Source organism: Serinus canaria, chromosome 1 (assembly GCF_022539315.1).
Source record: "Serinus canaria isolate serCan28SL12 chromosome 1, serCan2020, whole genome shotgun sequence".
NCBI lineage: Eukaryota > Metazoa > Chordata > Aves > Passeriformes > Fringillidae > Serinus > Serinus canaria.
Window position 1 is genome coordinate 28,223,192 of NC_066313.1, and position 18,654 is coordinate 28,241,845.

The window sequence follows — 18,654 nt, forward strand, 5'->3', positions numbered from 1 at the left end:
TACTTTTCTGAAAATACACAATATCTGCAGTTTATTTTTCAGTTTGGTTTGGGGGGGGGGCAGGGGTTGTTCAAGCACAGACTTTTTTCTTAGACATGCATTCCATGGACAACTCAGGGCAGAGAGTCTCTAGTCCTTCACCAGCCGGTAGATATGATGTTGGGCACCGTGGTCACTAGTTGATACTTCAAAAACATATGCTATGCACAGCAAGGTCTCCTGTGTGTCCCTGTTTGTCACAACCTAGACAGAAAAGGAGAAGAAGCTGAAATGGCAACTGCTATTTCTCTGCTTATGTATTCCAACACATTTACATAAAGCAGAAAGTCAGTAATAGACAAAGAAGAGAGAAGTGCAGGATCGATATACAGCTTGGCCCACAAACCAATGCACTTTTGCATTCCCAGAACTACAATGCAGTGAAGAGACAGGGAGATGAGGAAAAGTTCACTGTGAGGGAAAGTCCACCGTGACCAAGCAGTGTTCACATCCATGGAAGCAGGTTCTCTACTTCCCACCCCTTTCAGCAGAGTGAAAGCGTTTCACTCGGAAGAAAAAGCTCTTCTTGCTCTGTTTGCTGGATATAGAGGGGCCCCCTCCTGTGGCACACCCACTCCTGCTCACATGTATATTGATATATCACACCACAGAGAGTTGTTTTCCTTCATCTGCTCCTACTTGTCAATGGTAGACACAGAACTCAAGGATTAAACAGCATAACTCCTATTAAAGGAGACTTACAGATTTGACTCCATTACACCTCCCATTCCATACACTGTAGATGTTGGGAGAAGGATGGCTGCTACACTCATGCATTCTTACAGAAGCTCCTTTTTTCCCATTTTTTTTCTATGGCCCCTCAGGACTCTTTAGCATCTCTACAACGTGACTCTGTCAGCAGCATGGCGAAGGAGCAGTGTTGTCCTAGTTTCTGCAGCATGCACTAGGTGGCAGAGACAAGAGAAATATTGCTCTCAGAACTCCTAGCTCAGCTTCCCTCTTTCTGTCACTGCACAGCTTTACACATTCTTGTCACCTGAGTTTGTGCCATAGCTGAAGTTCTCTCCTGCTGGAGAAGACAGATTTTTATCAGCAGCAGCACAAGCTCAACTGCAGAAGAAAACCATTCCAGCTGGAGGCTTGAACTGTAAGAGAGCCCAGCTGTTCTAGTGAAAATAGGGAAAAAATTGCTGTTTTCAAACTTTCCTATAAAAATTTTAGCAGTCTGATTTTGGTCTGTTTTCTTTTCTTACTTCATGATTAGATTTGCAGCTGAAGTCCTTTCTTCTGCAAGATGTGGTGAGTTATACACATCCAGGTGTGCTAAGGCACCAGGCCCTTTTCTGAAAAATGGGCTCTGAAATCTTGGGAGATCTAGATACAGAGAAATGTGCCAAGGAAGATAAATGATGCTTATAGGATTAGGGGTATTCTAAGCTTATAAAAGGGTTTAGGGAAAAAAACATAATTAGATTTGGTTCAAAGGTGGTAGTGGGGACTGAGAACTACCAACATGCCTTACATTATGCACTTTTCATCTCCGCAGTGGGGAGTAGGAAATGCTCATGCTGCTGCTCAGGGAGCAGCACTTACATTTTGCACAGCACTGCAAGGTAGTGTGTGCCAGCACCCATATGGGACATGCCTTCAGTGCCAGAAGATAAGGGAAGGACATGAGATTTCTCCAAACATAAATCCCCTGAGGAAGTATAACCATGTGACAGGTTTTTTCTTAGAATTTATAGGAAATGCTGGCCTGACTGAGGAATGAAACATGCAGAAGGCAACTACAATGTTCCCCAGTATGGATTACAGCACACAGGTCTTCCATCTCTCTGTCTCTGCCCCTCTCATGCTTTTGCTCATCTAAAAGAACTCTCAGCATTTATACTCCTCATTTCTTCCAGATGTTTAAGATCTTAATACAAGCATGAAAGAGTAAACTTAATGCCCTGTGACATATATTAGTAACCTTGCGTTTATAGCTGATGTCTCTGAGCCACAGAGCAGTGAAACGAGTGGCCTGCAGTTATCAAAGATCTTCAGAGAATGGAATGAAAACCACTTTGATTTCCAGTCTTTCATACAGACACCAGCATCTCTTCTACTTACCCAGCCTCATGTTCTCTGGGCAAAGATCTGTGATGCTTCTTACAGAGGTGAACAAAGAATTCAGTCCATTAGAAAAAAACACCTGTTAAGCTGTCTGCCCTTTCCCCAAATTTAGGTTGCATCTCAGCCTGGAAAGGCTCCCAGTATACCAAAATGCTAATGGAAATCTAATTGCTGTAGCCTTGTAATCCTGACCTTTCTAGAGGTTGCAGTGATTCAGAAAGTGTCACAGAGTTTCCCCACAACTCCTTTGCATGTCTCCATATTCTACAGGTCCCAGATGGTCATAGGAAACAACTTTCTTATCTCCCTAATATGGTCAGTTAAGAACTCTTCCCACAGAAAATTTTACAGCCACTCAAAGGCACCCTTATGGGGTTTTTTTACCCTGCAAAAAGGGCCAGGGCACAGAAAGGACCTCAATATTTGTGAAATAGTGGAATGAGCAATTCCTTCACTGACTTTTTCATTATTTCCCTTCCATTGTCTCTTTGCCTCATGAGCTTTCCCTTTATTTTTCTTTTTATCTCTCTCTTACCCAGATCTCTCAAATTCTTTTGCTGCTCCTCTGCATGAGTTACTATCTCTAGAGCTCCATAAATGGTCTTGAAGTGCAATACACATGAAAGAAATTAAGTTCAATTAGATGCTGAGCTATAAAAGGAAATTTGCTTTGACTCTCAACAGTGAACTCCTGCATGGTGCTTACATGTTGCCAAGTTGAAACCAAAACAGCTGAAATCCCTACCTGTAAGATAGTGAAGTTCTCCAGCACACTGTTCATCATGTACTTCTCGGGAAGGTGCTTGAGTTTATGGATGAAGTTGATCATGTACTCGCAGAGAGGGGAGCGGTGGATGCGGTAGGAGTAGTGTCCGTTCTCATAGCGCGCATACTCTGTCTGCAGGGAAAAACACAAAAGGGGCACGTGGGGCTACGCTGGCACACCAGTGACACTACCACAAAAAGGAACTCACAACAGAAAAATTACAGGGGCACTTTCAAATAATTTTATGAACTGTGACCACAGTACTTTGCACTGACTCAAGGTCAGTCCCCTTGAGTCCTCCAAGTTCTTTAGCTTGGATTTCTTGTTTTCTTTAGAATGGTGGGCTCCAGCTTCTGAGCAGCAAACCCTCAAAGCACTGAGAAGGGTAACTAAGAGGAACAGACCAATTGACACCTACACTGCAGTCTGCATCCCCACTGGAAAAGTACTAGGTGTGAAGAAACTGAAAAAGTTAATAACTACTGCTTCAGCAAGACCAGGAAGTAATGATAGTAATACTATGTTCAGGATGCTTTATAGTTAAAAAAGACTAAAGCCTTCTGGTATCTGTGTGAGAGAACATAGAATTTCCCGCTAAGGAAAGGGTCTGGCCAATGATACACAGAGGGATTTTTTTGCTTACATTCACATCTTAGCTCCTGAATATTTTATCTGCCTTTAAAGAGAAACTGAGGCCATATTCTATGATTTCACAGCAGACCCTTAAATGCCTGTAACCTTCTTTACCCCAGAAGCTTGGTCTTCTTTCATGTGCACCATGACACTTTCCTTTAGTCCCTGTACCCCTCTGCAAATACTTAACCCAACTTCAGGCATGCCTATCATGTGACTGGGAGGTGGGTTTTGGGGAAGGATGCACCTTGAACTGACTGCTGACATGAAAACAGCTAGTGTTCTGCACATAGATGCTTCTGCATCCTGAGGTTCCTTGAGGAAGAGGGCAGCAAGGGGGCATGTCAAAGCAGCTCTCTTAGCAGCTGAATGTGGCATCAAAAAGAATTTCTTCAATGCCAGTTCTATGCATAACTCAGTTATTTGCTGTTGCTCAAGCTGTAAGTAAGTGTATAAGCTCTAGGTCTAATAAAACCGTAAGGCTATAGTCTGTAAATTATTACAGTCAAATTAATAGCTATAGTCTATAAATGATCTGTTTAAAAACACTGATGAGAGTGAGGTGTTGCTTATATGTTTTCACATTTCTGGACTACAAAACACATCTATATTCCCTAGCTTTCCTTTGCTTCCCAAAAACCCCCAGAGAATCAGCAGAGTCATACGTATTTACATCTCCTCAGAAACTGAGATTTAAGGAAAAAGTAGCAAACACTAGCAGATCTTCAGTGAAATCCTAAGACAAGGATTTTGGAGGCTGAGTGATCTTCTATCTATGGCATCCATCTCCCTGACAAGAAGCATGAGATATATTTTGCCTTGAGATACAAAGGCAGGATGCAAATACTTGAAGAGGGAACCTTGCACCCAGGTGCACTCCTTACCTCTACTTTCTCTACCACCTGCTTTCCAAAGGAACACACTTTGGTGGAACAGGTAATGACCATGTTTTCTGGGCTCTCATACTGGCTGGAAACACCATAGAAAGATCTGGATTCATCTTCAATATTGGTATTCAAATCAGCCTGCCAAAAAGAAGAGCAAAAAAAATTCAGATGGTTATCAATAAATGGTTGTGGCATTTTCTCACCATTACCTTGTATAGCCAGGATAGTAAAGTATTGGGAGTGTCCCCAGCTCCTTAAGCACACCAATGTGCATTGAGCAAGCAGGAGAAATCTGAAGAGTACTGAATAAAATCCTATTTCCACTTCAAAAAATGGTGTGGGTTTGCTTACACATTGGGGAAATCTGGTGAATATCAGACAGATATTTCCTAACATGAAAAACACATGACATGGCTTGGAGGTACTCACAAAGCATGTGGAGAGCAAACTGCAGAGTCAGAGCAGTGCAACAGACAGGCTAGACTGGGCTGACTCACCAGGAAGGAAAAAAATGGTAAAGCAACAGCAATAGTTTTTCCAGTCTAAGAACATAGGTAATGGAAAAGAGACAGCAGGGAAAAGGAATGCGTGAGCACACACAGACATCAGGCTCAGGTACTACGAATGTAATGCAACATAAGGAATGTAGGTTACTGATGGATCCAGCCCCGTTGCACCTGAATTCAAACCCATCTCCAGTAGCAGCAACAGTTTTCAAATGTGAGTGCCTAAGGCTGGCCAACCAAAGCCTCCTGTTGGGACAGAACTCCTAAAAATCCTGGCTGTCTGAAGCTTCCACCAGGGGTCATTCCAACCGCAGTTATGAAACAAGTGGCGGTTCCCTTAAGCTCTAGAAGCACTAGGGTGTGTGGGAATGCCCAGCTCAGCTGCCTCCCCTTCAAAACTGAAAGGGCAGAGCTCCTCTGTGCTCCACAAGCCCATGTGCTAATTCACATCAGTATAAAAGCAAGGATCAGTTCCCATAGGCTCCTCCAGAGCATTTTATTTTTCAGCTGAGCTAAGGGAAAACTGAAGAAAATGTGTTCCCACTACAGTGGACACAGTGTGACTAAGACAGCATTAGATGCCATTCTAGCAGGGTTTTCTTAACCAATGTCAGTGAAGAGTTTTTTATTTGAGATCTAGAGCAGCACTAAGAACAAGCAATGTGGTAGAACTGGACCACCACAATAATGAATGCCCCTCATTCATTGCCATGCAAAATACCTGTCTCTTAAGTGCCATCAGATAATAAATACTGTTAGCTTAGTTGTCTTAAGGAGCAACTTCACAAAAGGTTTAGGTCAGTCTAGAAAGTGACGTTTAAGTTTTCTCCCTTTCTGTAGACACGTGAGTTTGCTGCTGCCTTTGCGGCATCACAAAAGATACAGGCACAAAGATTGCCTATTTTCATAGCAACTCATACTTGGGTTGGCTTGAGCCTTTTGAGAAACTGCACCTCAGAGTTGTAGTTTGATGGTGCCAGGCTGGTCCTGACCCCAAGAGAGGGCAGTCTCGGTCTTCCAGAGCAGTTTGTGCTTCCCCATTCCTGCGGTCCTGACACACATCTCTGTAGCTGTATTACAAGGCTCACTGAGGAATTGCTCAGTTCTCAGTGGGATCAGTTCCCTGGCCTGATTCAGAAACACCTGTGTGTGTTCAAACAAGGAATGTGTTGGGAGCATGGGCGGCAGCAGGGATAGCAGAAGGCAGGACAGCTTATTCTACTGAATTGTTATAGCCACGCTGAAGACCTCGGTATTAAATAACTGTAGTTATGCACCTACTCTCTTTGTACCACAAATGCATCTGTATTAGAGAACAGCAGTATTACTCCATTCTGGTTTAGCTTTTTACTAAGTTACTGTAATACTGAACTCTTATACTCTAATACTCACTTCCATGTCAATGCAATCAACTGTGTTGTTTATTTCACCTACACTCCAACTGTCTAAATAAATATTAACTTCTTCCCTTGTCCAGAGAGGAACTAGACCAGGAGTCCTTCACAGTATTTTTCAGCTATTTCCCTTGGGAGTGATAAACACAATGTATGGACTTGATTCCACTCTTCCAAAGAAATTCTCCCACTGAGTCAAAAAGAACAAAAGGTCAAGGCTACAGAGGCTTGGTCAGGCCACCGCTACATAAACACAGCAGAGGCTCTCATTGCAGAACCAGACAAACATTTTCAGGGTCTCACAAGTAAAGTTAAGGTTACATTCTCCAAAAGACTCAAAGGTAAAATTTAAAAATAAATACACTCAATACGAGGCAAAGCAGAAAGGTGCTAGTTCCACTTCAGGAGAAAAGCATCACTAGCCCTAAGAAGCCACTCTAGGTGCATCCACAGTTTGACAAGCCTCCCATCAGAAGGCTAGACTAGAATTTCACAGCAAATTAACATCTAATTAATCAACATTAATGGCAAAATTATGGTAATACTGTTTGACTTAAGGAGTTGTCACCATTCACTGACATTATGTACAATCAGGTACCTGGAAGCCCTGTTGCAGTGGAGCAGAGGGATCATGTTGGAACTCCCTCACATTTACACTGCCCATTTTATTCTAAATCTTGTCCCATATTATGGGCTAGGATGGTCAGACATGGAGAGATCAGTCACCAGGAGCTGTGCACCCACCTCCTGTTACATTTCCAGATCTCATAAACATATATACAGGGAATTTCAGCAACTCCAGGGAATGACACTCACAGTTTGCTGAGGGCTTCAGTTCATGTTTGCAGGAGAATGCAGCTAGAGCACCCCAGACACTGCTGGCCTTACAGTTACAGCTTTTTCACCTATTTACAGCTGCTGGTTCCCACCTTCTCAAGGAAGGCACTGCCCCAGTACCAGAGATTATTTAGCACACACATATCTGCTCTTGAACTATTTGCAACCTGGTTTATACATGTGAACTGAAAATAGCAATGGTGTACATGAATACAAAACTAAGGAACAGCTCAGAAGTAGAACTCCAATCTCTTAGCTTTCCCTGCTGTGGAGATGATTACCTCCTGAAGGGAGACAAGGCAGAAAATTGAGGAAGAACAGTGTAATCTGCCATAGCCAAATTAACTTTTAAATGTCAGCTGGACACTGGGGTAATTCATGAAAGGATGCAGTTGAACTTCTCAGGATTGCATGAGGACAAGACCATAGTGACCAAAAGAACTACTGCATTTAGCTTAACATCTAAAAACACTATGGCCTTCATGTCTAGATTCCTATGAGCTTCTCACAACACCTAGACCATCAGGACTACATTGCTTCTCTAAAGAAAACCCTGTGTGAAAGCACATCCAGTGCTGGAGTGAGCACCCGAGATAGGCAGAGACAGGTCTGACTTACTGTGTCGAGTACATTCCACCCTGAAAAGATGCAAGAGAATAATAGTGACTATGATTCAAAGGAAATTCATCTTCCCAGAACTCCATCAAGCAGGAGAGCTAGTCTTCACTTTATAGTCTGAGAATGCATAGAATTTTTTGATATGTAACTGGATGTGACTAGAACCCAGGTGCCTCAACTCCTCTCTGGCAAATGCCCTAGTATGTCCAACAACAAATGAGATGGTCTAAAATACATTTCTTAGTTTAACCTAGGCAGCCAAAGGAGACATAGGCAGGATTTGGGAAAGTCTCACTGAGGGGGCTGAGCTGTCTGGCCCCTCCAGGCTCCTACTTGCCATGGCTAGAACAGGGTGGGACTGCAGGGGCAGCAATAGCATTCAGGCTGTTGGGTGGTGTCCAGCATTCAAACAGCTGTTCTCAGTCTCTGTTACAGGCAAAGGTAGAAGATCAAATAAACAAGGCATATTACAAGCTAAATCTGAGCTACGAGCAACCAGCTGGACCATACTACTTTATCTGACAAAGTCAGGGCTCTTGCTTTCTGTCCCAGAAGTTCCAGATGCAAAAACCTGAGCACACCCTGGCATCACAGAAATCTCATGTGTCTGGGATGTGTTCAACTTGCTGTGCAAGCTCAGCACAGATGACACACTTATCCATAGCTTGCCTGATGATTTCCAAACATGCTGAAACTACAGTCACTGAGATATCTGTGATATAGCACATCCCAGATATTCACATACTGCCTGCACGAGTGGATCTGCCTGCTTGGGGGGGAAACATCTGCGATTTCCTCCTTTCCAGAGAAGTAAGCAGAATGTTTAATTACCTACAAGACAAGATTTCTAGATGGAAGAGAAGGGATTTGTTCTGGGAAGAGCATAGTAGCCCTCCACAAGTTAATATGCTCCTTTCTCCCCTCCATCACTGGAAAAGATTCTTTGAAAATGCCTCAGCAATTAAATCTTTCAATCTGCATTTTGCTGCTACTAATCTGTTGAACACTGTGGGGGACAACTTTGGTGGAAGAAGTGTCATTGGCAGAGTCCCCTTACATAAGGCAGCAACTGGGGGTGGTGCTGGTGATGGCAGGTGAAATTAGTGTGTGTAAAAGTCATAAAATTCTCTGGTTTTAGCTGCTGTCTTGTTTGCTGCCTGAAGATTATCAGAACAGAATGGACGTGGAGACCAAATTGCCATTCCTTGCTCTCCAATCAGTTCCATGACTGAAAGCATCCAGTGGACAAGGCAGGGTGCTGAGGGCAATTTGCACTGCTGCTGTTTTGACTGGATTTGCTTGTGACATTAGACTAGCCAGGTGCAAGACAGCAGTTTCTAGCCCACCCCTTCAGCACCTTCCCACAAAAGTATATTCCATTTAGCTGAAAGAAGTGCTTGGATGCTCAGAAGATCGCTTGCCTATCAGCAAGAAGAAATTACTACATACATTCTTCACAGGCAGGACAAGAAATTCCCCTGATTCATGTCTCTGCAGATGGTTGCTCTGTGTCAAGTACTACCTGTCCTGAATTCCTAATTTGTCATTTTCCTTCTGTCTTCCATGCAGAGTCTCAGAACTTCTGAAAGCTCCAAGATGCAAGTGCACCATTTCTACTAACGTGCAAAGTCCTGAGAACGCCTCTTCCCCAAACTATTAATAACGATCCATAGAGGAGGAGTTCATGGGGAGAAGCAAGGAACAGGTGGCAGAGATAATATTAGCCTGGAAAAGAGCAGGGCCACTGTCCATGTGTTGGGAGGCTGATGTCTCACATTCATTGTCGTGTGCTAGAATGCACTTGGAGCACAGAGAAATGTCACACAGATGTCAAACACAACTCGCCAACCCAAGTCCAAAAATCAGTTCATTGTACCAAATTCCCAAAGCCAAAATCAAGGAAGAATTGCAAACACTGCAACACTCCTTATGTTTCAAACTCCTCAATTTTTAGCTATTGTATAGATCATTTAAAGGACCTTTGAACAAATGTGAACATGTCTTTCTCAGTCATAGTAGATCCTCAGTGCTACCACTGAGGTCAGGAAACCTTAACCCTGGTGTTTAGAATTCGGCCTCTGGTGCACAACAGATCATCTGGTACACTATATGGTTACTGCAGCAATGGTAGGTTCATGCCTTGGGTTCTTTGAACCTAAAACTGCAGGTACACAACCCAAACTTACTCATTCCTTAGTTTGATTAAAGTCTTTGTCACCTGCAACCACAGCTTCAACTCAGAACCTCTGAAAAATCAATCATGTCTTCATGTCTCAAAGCATCCCTTCAAGTATTTAATTCTACTCACCATTTTATCCTAAAATGATGCTATAAATTCAACGGTGTAGTAATTGCTTTATCCAATACATCTTTGAACATCAACAGCATATTTGTATAGTTGTCCAGAGCTATCAGGCAGCAAAATGAAAAAGCACCCTAGCACATATTGCTACGAAAATATGAAAATGCAGAGGGATATAAAAATTTCTGCTGAAATCTAGTTTTCTTTTTTCTTTTTAATCATATTGCCTTATTTGTGAAAAGTGTTTGTTTATTTATTTGCTTCTAAAAAGTCTTAGAAGCTTCTATTTAACAAATGACTTGACTGGTAAACTTTGCCTATTTCTAAGTGACAAGCTGTTGCGGTGCCACAAATAAAACCTGATGTTAACTCCAGATGGGATTCAACAATTCAAGGCTACCAAAAAAAGTATCAGACAGTCAAAATATTAAACCAAGCCCAGAAATATTTCTGTCCTTACAAGTATAGAGTTGCAGAGCCCCACAACATTGTGAACACATTGGAGTAAAGCTGTTTCAAATCCTATGCCACAACTCTTTGACCAAGTCAAATTCCAGTGAGCTGATACCCTCTGAACACCTCATGTGGGAACAGAAAAAACCCAACTTGATGACATGCCACCGTCTAAATCTTTGAAAACCCTGACAGAGGGTGGTCTGACATGGTGCATAGGGCATATTTATAGTTCTGATAGTAAAAACCAAGTTATCACAATCCCCAAACTGAACCACAAAAGCAGAAAAGCACACTGTCAATTTTGATAAATAAAATCACAGTTGCAGCAGATCACAATTTCACAATTTCTCTCTTCAAGTCAAGGAGTTCAAAGTGCTTCATTCTCTCTGTGTAACATCTCCCTCTAAGCACTTCCTTTTGGTTCTTGAAACTTCCAAAGCACAAAAGGCAATCAATACCTTTCAAAACACCCTATCAAAGGATAAACTTCTCAGCAGGGTACTGTTTTCTCTCCCAGCCAGAACAGAGCTGATCTTCCACCTTTTGTTTTGAGCATCCCAGACAGTCTTTGTTGTACTTTGCCAGGAGCTAATCCCACAAAGGGCTCAGCTCAGTAGCAGAGACTGCAGGTAATAAAATTACATGTCCCCAGAAATCATCAGCAACCAACACTCTAGGCATAGGCACTTGAGAAGAAGTCTCCCAACCAACATTCTCCAACTCATTTCTGGAAAGGCTAGGCTTGGGACAGCTGGGAAGTTGCATCTCAAGGCACTTAACTCTTCCTTCTGAAAGCACCAGTCAGGAGGCTTTCCAGTGCTACTTTGTATGAAAGGAATGAGATATAAAAGCTCATTTTTCATCATCTCACTCTGACTTGAGGTTGAATGATGTGGTAAACTCGAGGTGAAAGGCTCCAAATCCCATTACACATTCCCTCAGCCATCTACTGTACAACTGCCCTGAGCTACTATTATTTTTAATTACATAATTCTTATGATAATATCGATCACCAAAGCTATTTTGTTTGTACCTTGAAGCACAATGGCACAGTTTTTGCAAATTTCAGTTAAATCACAAAAATCCAAATTGAGTGAGTAAGCTTTTGGCAGGCTGATTTCTACCAATTTACCAGAAGTCATTTCAGTAATATATTATCAGCATAATCCAATTTCATGATATTTTTTTCTTATCTTTTGCTCTGCCAGCAGTAAGTATGCATCTGTAAATTATTAGTACTTGGGTAACACAAAATGCAGCTACAGAGACAGGAGAAGAGAAGGAAGAGTATTGCTTCTGGCTGAGGAATTACACAACACTGAGAGAAGTGAATGCATAAGAGTATGCAGAGAATAATTTCCTCTGAATTCTTTACTTATACATGAATAAAAATTCTAGAGGGTCCAAGTCACCATTAGCAAATCTGCAGACAGTGGTCAGAACAACTCTACAGATGGACAACGTCAAAGATCCATCTTGCTGCAGGCCAGAAAGTGTGCTTTGTGGGTTCAAGGAAAGGTCTTGTGGGGTCAAGAAAAGTGACAGTTGTGGCTGTAGTAAGTTGCCTTCATGGGTAAAAATTTGTTGGGAGGCAGCAGTTTTTTAACAGCCAGGGAGGTCACAGCTTTGAAAGTATCTACCTTCATAGCAAATGGGTACCCTAAAAAGGGCCCTTCTCTTACCCAGAATTTGACAAGGAAGAAGGCATTAGCTGGCCCCCTTTCAAAGAGCTCCTTCAGGCCCCCTTTCTTCTCAGGGAACTTGTCATAGATCTGCCGGATATCCACTGCCTCGAGGTAGGGGTCATTGTAGCTGGGGCTTGACTGCCCAATGTGCACAAACAGGTGTTTGTTATACTGCAAAAAGAGGAAAAACATGGAATTAGAAAATTCAGTACACAATGAACATCCACTGTCCTTCACAGAAGACTGCTGGAAGTCAATGAAGACTTGAGAGAGTTTTCTAAAAGAGCAGAAGAAATCAATAGAGATATCTCTGCTAATACCAGCTCATGCTGTTATTTCCTTCCTATCAATGCATTCATGCGTCTTCCTTCTCTGAAACACTGTTGTTGGGTTTTTCCTTCCTAGTTTCACTCCTAAATGATTGCCTTGTGCTGTTGTCATATAGTCTGCAAAAACCTGAGACACAAGAGTTTTACCTGTGACAGGTCACTCAGTCAAACATCAATGCTCCTGATCTATGAAAAGCCTGAAATCCCAGAGCAGATAAATCCCAGGCAAATAACACTATCTTTTCTGAACTCTCCTATCTCAGCCCATCACCAGAGCACATCTCAAGATGCAGACTCAAAAAGTTTAGTGAGAGAGGCAAATCTTACTACTTACATTTCACTGTGGAAACACCTCGATGCAAATTCATCACAGTTGCCACCAATTTTGAGTTCTCAGCACATCAGAGAAACACATGGCTTTATGTGAGCCTAACAACTTCTGATTTTGGGTTCTGTATTGGAACCTATCTTACAAGGCTGGACAGGACAGCCAGAATAGCCTGGCAGGGGCTTATGACCTCAGTGCCTTGGGCTCTGGTGCATGAATGCCCATGACCCTGGACAAGGAAGCCAGAAGCACAGTGCACAGGCCTGGTTCTATCAGTACTTATGCACTAAGAGGAGGATATCTGGTGTTTCCCAAAGATGCCTTTCTATTCTCTGAAGAGCAACGAAGCAAGTATTTCCATACACATAGAGTAGCAGAACATATCCATGATGAACAAGAGCTGTCCAAAGACGCAAAATTAATGAGGGGTGGAAGCAAGGTGTGTTTCTTACTGTGTCTTGGTCTTGTTGTTGTTCCAAGAATGCAGAGAACTCTAACATCCAAAGTTTGGAGCTAGCAACCCTTCGTCCTTGCCAAGCTGGTGCTGATGGGGAAGGTGAGAGGCCAGTAGGAGATTCAAACCCTAAGCACACAGGATTTATATAACGATACTTTAGAAAAAAATGGCAATGGCTGTCCAGTAGAACACCTACTGTCAAAGCTGACTCATAGTTTCCTTGTGGCTTCATTCATCATGCAAAAATATCATTCACAAACTTCTCAGTCTACCTGTGCTCTAAATGGCTTGCCAGTCAACCTCTGCTAAGACAGCACTGCCAGGGGTCAAGATGTAAAAGACAAACTACTCGGGTCTGACACCAGAGAAAACAACCTTAGGAGGATTTAGACAGAGCCCTAAAGGAGCAGTGAAATAAACCTCGTTCTGTTTAGTATCAGAACGAGGTGTCGCCATTACTCTCTCAAAATGGGGAATCTGAGAAGGAAAATACATTTACTATCACACTTAAAGAGAAATTAGGAACACAATCATGTTATGACAAAGAACAGTGTTCTAGAGCATGAAGCATGGTGGAAGACCAGTAGATATGCAAACTTTTATTCTCTGCTGAGCCAAGAAAAAAAAACCCAACACAACCAATATAAAACAGGAAGAAAACAAAATTTACAAGCTTCAGCTCTCTCAGTAAAAGGTAATAAGAGGAAATCACATAAAAATTAGTTTTGGCTCTTTGAAATGTTTCAATAGGTTTTGGGGTTTTTTTATTAACTTTCAAGATTTTTAGAGTGCTGGCTGTTTTTGAAGTTCGAATACAATTTCAAAGGAAGGAAGTACATTTCCTTACCTACCTGGTATTGGAAGCGGAGGCTGTACAGCATAAGGTTGTTGAGAAAAAGGTTTCACACTACAGAAGTACACAAAGAGTGGTGGTTAATAAAAACACAACCAAACAAAAAAAAATATTCTTCACTGACTGTTTGCACAGATTAGATCAAGTATTTCTCCTCAGAGAGAAAGTGGCCTAAGTGTCTTTTGGAAATTATATTTCTGTGTGGGCAAGAGAAGGGTCATGGGCAAACACTCAGAAAGCAGTAAGTGTCCAGGACTGGACAGATAAAGATTTCCCTGCAGGTGTTCAGCAGGCTCTCCCTCCAGATTTGTTTTTCTGAGACCCCTATCAGCCTCTTAATACACTGGTGCCCATTTATTTATCCTTTCCTTTCGACTACAAGTGGTTTTATATCTAAGCAAGTGGATATAGGTCTGGATGCCTCTCAGACTTTCAGACTTAAATTCAATAACAAGTAAACACAGCTTTCAGGAGAGCTCAGCTCCATTTTAACACTACTGCAAGAAAAATGAAGGCCTGAGCATTTTACAGATCTTATAATAGCTGATGATGCTCCTCAGGCAGCAGAGAAAGCAGCAGAAGCACCTGCTTTGGATGCTCACATGAAGGAATACTTACTCCTGGGAAGATCCAGCTTGGCCTGGCAATGGTCCTTGCCAAAACTGCAAGAGAACAATACATAGGCAGAAGTCACCACTCTTAGGAGAGATGGAAAGGAAGGCTTGCTCTTTTCTGAGGAAATAAACTGCAAGCTCACAGACCTTTAAAGATGTGAATGAGCTCTCTCTTCTTTCTGCATTCCTGGACTCATTCTTGTGGAGATGCTGACTGCTCTTTGTTTTTTCATTCTACACAATACTGCTAATGATATGCAAAAACCTGACCTGAAAGTGATCTTTAATGTTAAAAATTACGCATGCATCTTGTGCCTCTGTCTCCAAAACTTTTGTGATGCTTACCCTCTTGGAAGGACCATTTTCTCCAGGAAAGTTCCACAGGAATTATTTTGGCAGAAATCAATGCTCAGCAAATGCTCACTAAGCCCAGCTCAGAGGTACAAGGATGCTGACAGACCCTTCTCTATTAAGGATTTTATGTAAGGGCCATCTGATCAAAGTGCTCAGAAAAAGACTGGGAAATATAAACTTGAAAAAGGGCCAGGATGGCCCAAACAGATTTATTCCAAAAAGATGCTGGACTAAGAAAGTGATATGAAAATTCAAAGGAACTGATTGTTCTCTCCCTTATACCTAAAAAATATATGCACAGTGAAACTCCATTGTTTTGCATCAGTGTGAACAAAGAATTGGACTAAACTGTTGAGGTCACATGACAGATTTATTCTACAGAGACAATGCCTTATGGCCCATTCTGTCTCAGTTCTCAGGATTTTCCTGAGCAAGTCCCAACATCCTTTCCAACAGTCAAGTGTCTTCTCAAAACTCCACCAAGACACTGATCCACTCACCCCAGAAACAGCAGGGTAGGCTGGTCGTGGGAGACCAGGCAAGGCCATTTTACTATGGAAGGCAGTTGCAGAGATAATCTGGGCAGATGACATTGTAGCCATACTCTGCATGGCTTTATCTTTAGCTGCCTGATCCTATGAGCAAGAATAGAAACAGAAAAAACAGGATTATTATAATGATTAACTAGATGCCTGCTCTAATGGTCTATAACCAGAATTCTCATCAGCTTCTCTGTCAGGAACAAGCATCTCTGAAATTCTGGGCAGTAAACTCACCAATAACTGTCCCAAGAACTCTTTAAAGCTGTAAGGCTGTGACTCATTACTATAGCTTCAGATGTGAATAATCATGCTTTCTGAAGTGCTGGTTTAAAGACTGCTAAGCATTTTTCCTTTCTGTCTGAGGGCTTTCAACCACACAGCTGAAAAGTTTTGTTGTGGAGAGTACACCCCTAGCTGACTCTTGTGTTCTAATAATTGGTAAAAATATTCAATGGGAAAGATTCTTGATTTAAAAAAAAAAAAAAAAAACAAAAAAAACCCACCAAACCACAAACAACCTATGAGGCAAAGGTCACAAAAAGAGATCATCATCATCATCACTGCAGAAATGACTACCTCAATTTGGGACTGCATTAGTCTCAGGTAGAGTTTATCATTTCATCCTTATCTTCAGGGAAACTTGAAACCTTCATAATCTCCAGGGCACACATGCAGGGACATTCCTTTTTGTATTATAACAGGACTGTAGATTTTCACTCATTCTTACAGGCAATGACAGTGCCACAATTAGTGAGTCTGAGTTATGTATAAAACAAAGAGCATTCTTTATTTCTTTTTTCAAGGAATAAATAGGCAAACAGAAGCACTTATATTCTGCCTTTTCTCCTACATCCTCTACAAATAATCTTCATCCTTTAAACATTCCACATTTATCTGTGGTATTATAATTACCACGGAAAACTCACAGATTAATTCATAGCTTGAAGAAACTGCTGGAAGAGGTACAGCAGCCCTTGCTGTCTTCTTCAGGAATTCTCACTTCCCACGTGCATTCAGGGAACTGCACTAAGTTCTCACCCCCTTGGGCCTCCATTCTTTCTAACCCCTCCATCCTATCTAAGGTTCTCTAAAGTTCAAAGCCCAAATATCCTAATGTGTCTAACCAAAAAGTGGAGGAGGCATCCTCTTCAAAAATCTCCATAATAAATGTTAATGTTAAGTGGAATGATCACTAGAAATGGCCAAAACTTACACCTCTTTCTTTTTTAGAGCATCTGTGACTTCTGTTAGTACCATCTAAGTGAATGAAAGGGAAACACTTTTAATGCTGAGAAAGTTCCTAATATTCTCCAAAGCTATAGGAAACGTTTTCAGAATCCAGTTTAAATTATGCCTTAGGGAATAGTTGAAGGATTACCTACATTTTTTAAGGAAAATTATTATTTTCTGTTTTTTTCTTAATATATACATAAGGACTATTTCCCATGTGCCATTGCAGAAAAGGATTTACTTCCTTCCCTTATTTTTCCTTTATCTCACTGGAAAAATTGCATTTGTCTACCTCAGTTTATAGGGAAGATGAATTTACTTGTGGAGGTATTAAAAGTTAATAGAAAACGTAAAATAATTAGGAAAGGAGAATATTTTACCTATTAACATTTGCTGTGTTTTTGTTTTGTTTAAATGCTTGACAAACTGCTGGGAAGAGCATGTTTTTAGAAAAGACATCTTTCTGTTTCAGTTCTATACTAATTTTAAGTGTTTCCCAGTATAAAAAGGAAAAGAAATGGAAAAAAAGGAGCAATAAAAACTTTGAGCAAACATTTACAATGTTTGTATTTTTTTTATTATTTTTAAAACACATAATGATGATGATGATGATACCATCATATCACCATGATTTCCCACTTTTTTCCTTAGTACAGATGATATCTATTAGCCACCCAAGGCATGGAAAAACTACTGGCTTTTGGGAACAGAGTTTTCTTCAAGTTTTACCCTATTTCCCCGCTGTATCTTTTACAGACACAGTGGACATTTTAAAAACACTCCAGGTTTGTGTGGAGGTGGAATTATTGCAGTCACTACTCTGAAAACTCATCATGTAGCTGTTCTGATGGCTAGGATATAAACACAAAAACGTGCACTTGCTATTGGAAAATGAGCAGTGATAGGAGAGCACACAGCTGCCAGCAGGACCTTGGAGGAAGGGCAGCAGCTTCTGTGATTTCATTTCCTTGCTCTATGGAAATGGCCAGCGACAGCAAAGAAGTAAATGAGTTGAATCAGTGCTCCCGACCTGCCACTGCAGGCAGAAAGGAACAGCCTGGTCCTGGGGAAGGGTTCTCTGCAGGCAGCTGGGCAGAGCTCACAGCATGGCCTGGGTGGTGTAAAGGGAAGCAGCCAATGGCTCTGTGGAGCTCCCCGAGAACAAAACCGGCCAGCTCCTGTGAGCTAAGTGGAAACAGGCTCGGCTGACTGGCTTTTCAATCATGCCCAGCCCCAGAGCTGTGACACACAAGGAACAGAATCAAGGTTACAGATGTAAGCAGCAGTGAGGCTTTTAGCACCCTGGGCAGTTGTTGTTTCCTGCTCGCTCTAACTTGCCTCTCCAGCAGGCCTCCACCTGAATTCACCACTTAACAGCACCGCAGGTTTCAAGCTGAGGCAGCCCTACCTGGGTGCACTGAATTAGACAGCTGTAATTTGTGCCTCCTTCTCTTTATCAGAGCAGCTGGTAACACAACAGGCTAATAAAAGACACAGCACAGCTTTCTAAAATGGGGCTGAGATGTGGATTGGTGCTGTCATGGCTTAGAGACAATCACTGTCAGCACGGGGCAGCTGAGTGCCAGCAGCTCACACACAGGACAGTCCATTTGCCCTGGTGCCCAGCGAGGAGCTGCCCAGGCAGCCAAGAGGAAGCAGATGCTAACAGCCATCCCTCAGCAGTCAGGGCTGGGCTGTCACGGTTATTGTCACCTGAAGCATGGAAAACCAGGAAAGCAAACTCTCTT

At 42.0% G+C, this 18,654-nt stretch overlaps 1 protein-coding gene across 3 annotated transcripts in view; it reads right to left on the reverse strand.

The window, feature by feature from the left end:
* Positions 1-18,654, reverse strand: part of TEAD4 (TEA domain transcription factor 4) — a 50,891-nt gene continuing 32,237 nt past the window's right edge. For all 3 annotated transcript variants that reach the window (XM_018908292.3, XM_030235011.2, XM_050978134.1), the window contains 8 exons: positions 15,635-15,769; positions 14,785-14,828; positions 14,165-14,220; positions 13,309-13,439; positions 12,197-12,370; positions 4,399-4,539; positions 2,861-3,013; positions 1-243 (listed from right to left, as the gene is read on the reverse strand). In XM_018908292.3, coding sequence (XP_018763837.1) covers positions 130-243; positions 2,861-3,013; positions 4,399-4,539; positions 12,197-12,370; positions 13,309-13,439; positions 14,165-14,220; positions 14,785-14,828; positions 15,635-15,769 — 948 coding nt within the window. In that variant the 3' untranslated portion in view covers positions 1-129. The remainder of the gene's footprint in view (positions 244-2,860; positions 3,014-4,398; positions 4,540-12,196; positions 12,371-13,308; positions 13,440-14,164; positions 14,221-14,784; positions 14,829-15,634; positions 15,770-18,654) is intronic.